The 10,090-nt window shown below is 42.8% G+C and overlaps 1 protein-coding gene across 1 annotated transcript; it reads right to left on the reverse strand.

Moving 5' to 3' along the window:
• LOC115584456 (putative nuclease HARBI1) lies at positions 1–931 on the reverse strand. The gene is made up of 2 exons (XM_030421885.1): positions 405–931; positions 1–304 (listed from the first exon to the last, which is right to left on the reverse strand). Exons 1-2 carry the CDS (start codon positions 929–931, stop codon positions 1–3), a joined length of 831 nt encoding a protein of 276 aa, XP_030277745.1.
• Positions 932–10,090: the final 9,159 nt, after the last annotated feature.

A 10,090-nucleotide genomic window follows, 5' to 3' on the forward strand; every position in this document is an offset into this window, starting at 1 on the left:
TCACACATCGCGGGGGGCGGGGTTCGGGGCTTCGTCCTCTGAATGTTCCTCTTCATCATCCACAGGAGGCGGCTCATCTGCACCAACGCGCACTGCGTTGTTGTGCAGCATGGCGGTGACAACAATCACGCGGCAACACTTGAGTGGTGACAAGCGCAGCCCCCCCGACGAACGATGAATGCACCTGTAGCGGGACTTCACGATGCCAAACACCCGTTCAACCTTCGTCCTGGTGCGTGTGTGGGTCTCATTAAACCTCTCCTCCTGTGGTGTTGCTGGGTTGGTTACCGGCGTCACGAGGTAACTCCGGAGAGGGTAGCCACTGTCCCCTAGGAGGATGCTCCTACCAAACTGTCCTCTGCCAGCCTTCACACATGAAGCTGTCGTGTGTGTCTCCTGGCCACCTGGCGACGATGTCAGTGAGGAGGCCATTGTGGTCCACCACCACCTGGGTGTTGATGGCCGCGTAGTGCTTTCTACCGATCCAGCACGGATCCACCAGGGAGGGATTGTGGATTGGAATGAGGGTGCCATCCACCACACCGATCACCCAGGGGATCCCAGCCACTGGATGGAACCCTTGGTGGACCTGGCGGACCTCGTCCCGTGTGGTGGGCATCTTTATGCGGGTTCGGGCATGGCGCAGGAGAATCGGTGTCACAGCTGCCACACTCCGTGACACCGATGCCTTGCTGAGGCCGGTGCCATCCCCCACCACGTCCAGGAAGCTCCCCACTGCGTAAAAACGCAGCACAGCCAGGAGCTGCACCTCCGGGTTGAGGGCAAAATTGCAGCGGATGTGTGGAGACACCGGAGTGATCAGCCGTTGGATCTCCGCACGGGGCAGCCGGTACTTTGCCTGGACAGCCCGGTCTGACTGCATGTCCAGTGGGGAGAAGTGCTGACGCACGTATGCATTTATGGAAACCATCTGGCTTCACGCACGGTGATGCTGTTGGTTCGCAGCGAGAATGTGCTGTATTCCAGCCATGGTTTCTCACACGCACGGACTTTGGCAACGCCTTTATATGGAGTAGCAGGTGGAGCCTCTCTGGATGAGATCCAGCTGAGTTCAATTACATCTGTTTCCTTGATATCTGTGAAATGCCACAGGGTTGTTGATGTTTTTTTATGTGTAGTACTATAAACTCATATATATATATATATATATATATATATATATATATATATATATATATATATATATATATATATATATACACTCATATATGTTTCTTGCGCCAGTGGTCCACAGCTATGAGCACATTTCAACATTGAGCATTGTTTTATTATTTCGAAAAGTGGAGGATATAAATTTCCCTGACGCGGCTTGATCACTGAGCATTTGGTTGCTAAGAAGGCTGTTAAGAGTGGGTCAGCTTGATCTTACATTTCCTTCTTATTGAAAGATTAAGATTAAGCTAAGAGTGACTCTGGGAAACGCATCCTTCTTTCACAGCGTTCTTAAGAGCGCTCCTAAGAAGATCTTAGCACTTAAGAGCTTCTTAACGAATCTGGGAAACGCGGCCAATATCTGCATTTGGAATTTTGACACCAGACTTTTGTATGTAATCCATACTGATCATGGTCCCAATGTTGATGCTCAAATCAAATGGCTCCTGGCTAGCTCGCCACTTCTGTAACTAATTCTGTGATGATAAGGTGAATTACAGTGTAATAACAAGTTGGGCTAGTAATACGACAACCCAAAGAAGAACCCAAATTCGTTGGGAGCCATATGTATGAGCAGCAATAATGAGTCAGGCACAGGTATAACTGTTGAGTAGCAACTCTTATATTGTTACAGCGAATTAAAGAAAAATAAACATTTTATACAAAAGTAGACACGAATTACCCAAATAGCCAAAAACAAAAAAAAGATTGTGCACACAAAAGGAAATTGAGATTGTCCATTGGAGCCATTATGAAATGAAAATTGTTGCAGGTGCACCCGTTTTTAAAGGTTCATGGACGTGTGATGCGAAGGTATGTGCATGTGAGTGTGTACGTGTGTATCTCCCCGTCTGTGTCTTCAAGGTTCTTAGCTCACCATCCATCATGACTGGGATCTTGTCCTGGTCCTCGGATTCTCTTCCATCCTCTCAAAAAACCTGACCTATAAACAAGGTCATATCAATTACAGATGAATCATTAAAGGTTTAAATATCAACAATGCAAAACATTGCATCAAACCTCATAAATCTTCAATCTTATCAAAATCTAAATTCTTCAGTTTTGTTGTACAACATTTAAGTTTATCAAATATGACAACTAACATTCAAGTACTCACGTGTTCAACTGTTCATGTGAACAGGATTTCAACAACACTTATGGTAAGCAACCATCAACATCCAAAATACATATCATAACCATATCAAAATCACAATAATATGTGCAAATGAAATAACAGCATATAAATTGAGTTGGTTCAGAGTAGGGCTGCATGATATTGAAAAAAACTAACATTGTGATTTTTATTAACCCTGCGATATATATTGCGATATGAAAAAATAAAGGAATTTTCATCAGATGACCTGAATAGCACTTTATGTTATGTTGCATTTCAAAATGATAAGCATTTATATGTCATATAAGCTCATCGAAAGCGAAATGTAATTTGTGCTACTGTAGAAAAATGGGTCGGATGCAGTTGTAAGTATGTTGTGTACGGGCTGGTTTTCAAAATAAGACCAGTGCAGGACTCTACTGTGTGGTACCGACGTAAATGGTCAAACACATTAGTTGTGTTACCTCTCGTTGTGGCAACAGATGCAAGGCACAGTTGACACAGAAGACGTGTTTGGTCAATATCATCCTTCTTGTAGCCGAAATAATTCCAGATAACTGATGTTGCTTTTCTTTTTGGCACCAAGTCTTCGTTTTCGTGATTTTCTCTTGTTCGTTGCTCATTATTCAATGTTGTTATCAGCGACTCACTCCATGTGCAGGGGCTGGTCTGCTTCGGCACACTGATTAAGAACTAACTTGATTGGTGGATCGCTTTGCATGCAGAGTCTGCACGCCCAGTGTGTGTTAGGTACCCTTGAAATTAGATGAGTTCATTTGCGTCATACATCGCAGGCTCTGCGATGTGACTATTGCACACATACATCGCGATGGCGATGCTCAAACGGTATATCGTGCAGCCCTAGTTCAGACGTATCAAATAAGTGTGCTTACTTACTCCTACACTATAGGCCTACTAGTACGAGAGAACCTGCACCAAAAATTATCCTCCAATTCACTTTACAGTCACAGTTGAAACGAAATAATGTCATTCAACAATTTGTAGGATATAAATATTCTGCATTCATACGCTCTCATATGAAATTACAAGAAATTATCAAAACTACTTTTTTAAATTTGAGAGACTTCTCCTTTAACACTAGAACGACCGCAAGTGGTCGTTCTAGTGTAATTATACATTACACATTTAATTATAAATTTATCAATATTCATATCATCGCACATAGTATTGCATATATTTACGCACAATTTTAAAAGAGAAATCTCAGAACAAGAAAATAATAATTAAAAGTAACTTATTTGATTATTAAACCATTTATTTTAATTCTTAATAATATATAATAACGATAAACGAGCTGCTCTAATACAAAAAAAGAGCCAATCCGATCACTGGTCACAGTCAGATTACCTCCGCTCTCCTCACAGTTACCACACACGGACTTGTGGCATTTCAAGTGTCCGACGTTTGGTTCCGTTTGTATGGAAGCAAATTTGTATCATAATTCAAATTAAAATGCATTTACAGAAATGCTTTTTCATTTTCAGAATGTAGCTGCATTTTTTGACTCATAAATAAAATAAGTAATAAATCATCCAAATTGCATTTTCATTTTCTTCTTCAAGACTGCTTCTTATGTAACTTAATTTAAATGATAAGGAAAAGGACATTTAAGATTAAATTTTCAAAAGAAGGCCCAGCAAATAGGTACCAAAATTCAATTTGAAATGTCAAATTTGAAAATGAAAATGCATTAGCCGAAATGCTTTCTCATTTCAAAGTCAGAGCTGCATTTTTGACTCATAAATAAAATTAGTAATAAATCATCCAGATTGCATTTTCATTTTCTTCTTCAAGACTGCTTATTATGTAACTTAATTCAAATGATGAGGAAAAGGACATTTAAGATTAAATTTTCAAAAGAAGGCCCAGCAAATAGGTACCAAAATTCAATTTGAAATGTCAAATTTGAAAATGAAAATGCATTAGCCGAAATGCTTTCTCATTTCAAAGTCAGAGCTGCATTTTTGACTCATAAATAAAATTAGTATTAAATCATCCAGATTGCATTTTGATTTTCTTCTTCAAAACTGCTCATTTTGTTACACAAAGACAAAGAAAACTGCTTTTTCGTTTTGAAGCTTCTTCAGTGTTGCCAACATGCGACTGTCTCACTAGACTTAGCGACTTTTCAGACCCTCTAAGCGACATTATTTCGAAAAAGCAACTAGCGACAAATTTAGCGACTTATTCAGATCATCGGGGGAAAGGCGAGAAATATATTATATTGTAATTCACATGCTGCTCAGAGTCATCGCAGTCCACGGCTCCTCTGCAGCAGCGCCGGGGTCTCTCCTGTCCCCTCCCGCGCGGCTGCGCAGGCGACAGGCGAGTGTGTGGGGGCTGGCTGGGGCAGGCAGGAGCGTAGATCTGATATCGGATAGCTGCCTCTGTTTACTCTGTTTTGATCTGTTAATGTTAGGTGTCTTTAGCACAGGTGAGACCCAGAAGCGGACAGGAGGCTGTAGCTGGATGCAAGGAGTGTTTATTGCAACACGGACAAAGGTCAGAGTAGGAGGGGGTGTGCATGGGGAAGCCACGCTCCGGGGCGCCGGAGAGCTGGCAGTCCTGTCGGCACTCGGAGGAGCGCCGGGCGGGTGGCGCTGGAGCAGGGTCTCGGCTCGGTCGCGGCACGGGAGGTCGTTGGAGGCAGAGTAAAGCAGAGTTAGGGGGGAAACACTGGTAGAAGTTATGCACAAAAGCTTTAGTCTTGGCAAAACTATGACTTAGCCAAATACCACGTGTAGTACACGAAATCATCTGGCAACAGGGCGGCGCGAGGCACAACAACACAACAAAACCACAAACAACAACAACAACAACAACAAACAACAACACAAAACAACCCCCCAGGGGGGACAGCCTGACATTCCGACAAACCACCATTGCGAAACCCCACCATTCCGAAACCCCCCAACTCCGAAACACCGCTGTTCTGACCCTCCCCTCAAAACACCGCTGTTCCGACCCTCCCCTCAAAACACCGCTGTTCTGAAATTGATTTTCAAGTTTACGTTACTTCCTACATCAAACACTGCCGGCCGCACTCACACAACTCATTGTTTTTTATTGCTAATAGGCCTATGTCACTACCTTCATTTATTATGTAGTATATTTTTGCTTGCAGCAAACACATTTAAACGTTTGTCTAATCTTTTTACACGTGCTATCTTTGGTGCTGAAATCCCCACTTCCAGCCGCACTCGCACAATTCTGAAATAAACTGTGGCCCATGGGTGCGATCTGCCGGGGAATGACCCCTCTGGTCGTTCGTTTTAACATAACTTGTCTTTGTAGAAGGTTAACAATGTATGAGTGGATTGAGCAGTGCTGCTCAGTTTGTCTTTGAAAAAAAAAAAGCAGAGGAGAAGACAATAGGCTACCTATGTATTTTTGATTCAGTAAAAACTACATGAAATTGATTGTGTCCATCTCTTATAGCCATAGACGGATTATCATGACCACGGGCCTACACACGCAAACTGTGCGCACGCAAAGGCGCAAAGGCTGTTACATTATTACATTGAATGTAATAATGTCCGCTACGTAATAAACCTCAAACACCTACCAATACTACTGACCGTGCGTGCAAAATCCAGCTGCTGACCCTCCGCTCCACTGTCACACAACGGATCCCCCGTCCGCGCTCCCTCTCTCTTATAATTGTTTGCCCGAAAAATAATTTCCATGAAGAAAACATCGCCTGACATTTAAATTTAAATTCCCATTGACAATACAAATCTCAAGAAATCTGGATGTATTGCTCATTTGTAAACACAACACTTATCAGTCTATAGGCAAGAATCTAAAGGTTTATTAATTCAATTCATTTCAAATTCTTTGAACATTATCACAATTAAGTTATCAATCTGCGATGTAAACAAAATGCAAACATTACAGACTTCTAACCATTTTTCTAAAAGTGTCTGTATTTTAATTGAGAATAGTTTTTATATAAATTACACAGAAGGAAAAGAAAATGTGATTTGCTTTACCTATTGCAGCCAATAAGCGGTCATATTGACCGCACATCATTTCGCGGGATTTCATTCATTGTCTCTCTTGTCTCTAACTTTGTTAGCGGTCTCCAGCTGAGCGACTGTAACACAACTTTATATGAAGAAGGACTAACACTAATAGCCTAATTGATTCTTATTTCTTCCACTTACAGAACTGTTTACGACTCGAAACAATGTTATTATATATGACGTATCTAAACCAAATGTTGCGGCTTCAAATGCATCAAATTCCCACATCCAGTTACGCAGGCAGCTGTCCAGGGTGCTGAATCAGGTGACAGACAAAGTAGGGTGCACTCTGCGTTCTGATGTTTGCTGGGCAGATCTGTCCCCCTTGCTTTCTCATCCACTCTGTTGTGGGAGATCTCCCACAGAGCAAAAAAATACAAATTTTTTCTCTCTCGGCTGAACTCTGGCTTGAGCCCACTTCACCCAGACGCGAGCCTGCAGCCCCTGCTCCTGCTGACAACAGACCGGGGGAGAAAACAGACATTCCTTTGCTCAGAACCCATATCAGGCTATGTCTGAATATGCACGAAGATCGGTATTACGCATTGGAGCAATTTTCATACAATTTCGGATATTTAGCAAGATAAAATAATTTCAATTCAACATAGCCATTTGTCCAGCTGAAGCATAATGAGCGTTATGTCATTAATATGAAGTAGGCTTGTTTTGCGGTTAATCAACCACATGATCCGTTTGAACCCACAAAGGAAAAAGGGATAAATGGGCAGCCTCTGTTTCCTTTCTGATTGTGTCCGTTCGGAGTGGGGGGGTTTCGGAATGGAGGAGTTTCCCCAATAGACTTTTCGGAATAGCGGGGTCTTTGAAAAAAAGGAAAACCCCGCCATTGCGATGAATTGAAGTCTATGTTCGGAACAGCGGGGTTTCGGAAAGGCGGGGCTCCAGGCTATAAAGCGGCCGGTGATTTTGTGACCCGCTGCAGGTGCGTGGCTGTGGGAGAGAGAGAGACATAAGCTTATAGCACTTTGTAGAAGGAGCTTTATAAAGTTCACTCCATTGACTTGTATTAGTTCACGGGGCTGAGCTGCCACATCCAATATGGGGGCGACGTCGACGTACGGTCCAGCGCTGATACCTTCAGTTTATTACCGGGAATACTGACTGTAAATAACCGTGTGTGTTTCATGGGTCTGACTGTGAGTCTGTAGTCTGACCCACCGTCACTGCCAGCAGCTCTTCAGAGCGGCTTCATTACGATCACCGTAAATGTTTTGAAAATGTAAATGAATTTCGCAGTGGAAAAAAAATGTGCAGCTGATTTAGCCAAGCAAACGCAAACCTGGCTTGACCGCAGTACAGAACTGGACATGGTGGTGATTTCCCCGCTGTTTCTGAAAACATGTACCACAGTCTATGCTACCAACACAGCCTTCACACTCTCCTCTTGTCCCTTCTCTTGCTCCAGTGTCGAATAAGCACACCGCCGCCCCCTAACGTAGATGCGTAGCACGGTCGGTCAGACTGGGGGCTGAAGAAGAAGAGAGGCCGCTGACGTCACTCTCCTGCGCCGCTTGGGATTGCGAATTCAAATAGAATTTTGGACCTTTTTTTGCGGGGGGAGGGCTTCAAAACGAAAAAGCAGTTTTCTTTGTCTTTGTGTAACAAAATGAGCAGTTTTGAAGAAGAAAATGAAAATGCAATCTGTATGATTTATTGCTAATTTTATTTATGAGTCAAAAATGCAGCTCTGACTTTGAAATGAGAAAGCATTTCGGCTAATGCATTTTAATTTTCAAATTTGACATTTCAAATTGAATTTTGGTACCTATTTGCTGGGCCATCTTTTGAAAATTAAATCTTAAATGTCCTTTTCTGTCAGGCTAGGGCAGACACTAAGGACTGTGACATTTTCCTTATCATTTGAATTAAGTTACATAATAAGCAGTCTTGAAGAAGAAAATGAAAATGCAATTTGGATGATTTATTACTCATTTTATTTATGAGTCAAAAAATGCAGCTACATTCTGAAAATGAAAAAGCATTTCTGTAAATGCATTTTAATTTGAATTATGGTACAAATTTGCTTCCATACATTTGCAGCTCTTTCGGACCGGCACTGCCTCCGTGTCCGTGTCCGTGTGTGCTGCTGCTGCTGCAGTCGTTGCTTCCGCTGCTGCCCACCTTGTGCCGACTGCCGCGGCCGCTTTCCCCTCCATGTATTCTGCCCTCAGCTCCTCTGCCAGCTGCTGCAGGACTTTCCTCCGGGCTCTCCTGCTGCTGGTGCTCCTTGAATAAGATGCGGGCATTGATCCCAGCCAGGTCGAGGATGTTATAGAAGACCGCCACTGGCTATCTTTCTGCCTTTGACGGAGTGCACCCTCGCATCTGGTCCGGGTCCTCGCCGAACTTTGTGTTGTTGTAGTACATCACAGACTCTGGTTTTGCCTTCGCCCCACTAAAGGTGCCCACACCTGTGTGTGCGGTGCTCAGGATGCAGACATTCTTCCTTGGCTTTCCCTGGTACACAGAAATCAGAGTCAGAGTCGCATCACTTCAGCACCGAACAGCTCCACTCGCTGTTTCACGGAGGGGAACTCCCGTTTTTGTTTGCTTATGGTGCATACCAGGCTATAAAATGCAGCTATATAATAATTAACTCACAAGTAAATTTGCAAGGAACACAATTAGAGACAAGAGAGACAAAGAGAGCAGCAAACTGCACGAAAAATGAAACAATGAAACCCGCGAAATGATGTGCGGTCAATATGACCGCTTATGGCATGAATAGGTATAATCATATTTTCTTTTTCTTTTGTGTAATTTATATAAAAACAATTTAAAATTAAAATTCAGACACTTTAAGGAAAAGTCATGAATGGGCAAGATTGCATTTCTTCATTCAACAAAGTTATTGCACATATAAATTTGAAAATGGTCAAAATGACCGTCTTGGCCGTTCTAGTGTTAATATACATCAGCATAAAATAATAAACACAATATACCCAGTATACACATGTATAAAACATAACACCATTATTCACATTAGTTCACTTTTATTGACCTTAATACCGCTATCACCTTCTGTTAGCACACAGAAAAACAACAGAAAAATAGCACCAGAGCAGCTACACTGTAAATCTTAACATTGGCTTTAATAAAAGGCAGGGTTTTCCCCAGACGGTGCAACAGCGGCGCTGCGCCGCTATACCGCTAGGTCAGCACCGCTATACTCTGTGCGTGACGGTGACGAGCGTCCGCCCGTCCGTCCCCCGGTTAACGGCTAGGAGCTCCCGGCTGACGGTGATGAGCGTCTGTCTGTCCCCCGGCTGACGGAGTTGATGACTGTCTGTCCGTCCGTCCGTGTCTCCCCCCCCCCCCGGACTGACGTTGGCAAGCATTCGAATCCCCCTCCCCCCGGACAGACGGTGCGCCGCTACACTAAAAATTTTTGGGGAAATCCCTGAAAGGTATTAAGTGTACTTAACTCAGTTTTTATTAACATGTTGCTAACACTCATTTTGAATAAGTTACTTGTACTTTGGGGTTGAAAAACCTTCCAAACTCAATATTCTCAAGTTGTATTCATTTAGAAAAAACAAGTCCTGGGATCTTGTGCCTTTTCAAGGGTAAATGTACTTACATGTAACTATGTGCATTTACTCTTATACTTAAACACCCTACATATTAGAGGTGTTGGCACTTCAAGTATTTTTTCTTGTTAAAGCCCCTGTACGGAGTTTTTAACTGGATATGCAAAAGTCGCTGGTTTCTGCTGATGTGTCTGTGTTACCTACAACAG

The sequence above is a fragment of the Sparus aurata genome, chromosome 7, assembly GCF_900880675.1.
Source record: "Sparus aurata chromosome 7, fSpaAur1.1, whole genome shotgun sequence".
Taxonomy (NCBI): domain Eukaryota; kingdom Metazoa; phylum Chordata; class Actinopteri; order Spariformes; family Sparidae; genus Sparus; species Sparus aurata.

Bases quoted from the DNA above. Each gene is read 5' to 3' on its own strand.
- LOC115584456 (XM_030421885.1), bottom strand. From the start codon at position 931: ATGGTTTCCATAAATGCATACGTGCGTCAGCACTTCTCCCCACTGGAC. The intron at 305-404 runs GTGGCCAGGAGA...CCCTCTCCGGAG, and splicing joins CTCACTGACATCGTCGCCAG to TTACCTCGTGACGCCGGTAA.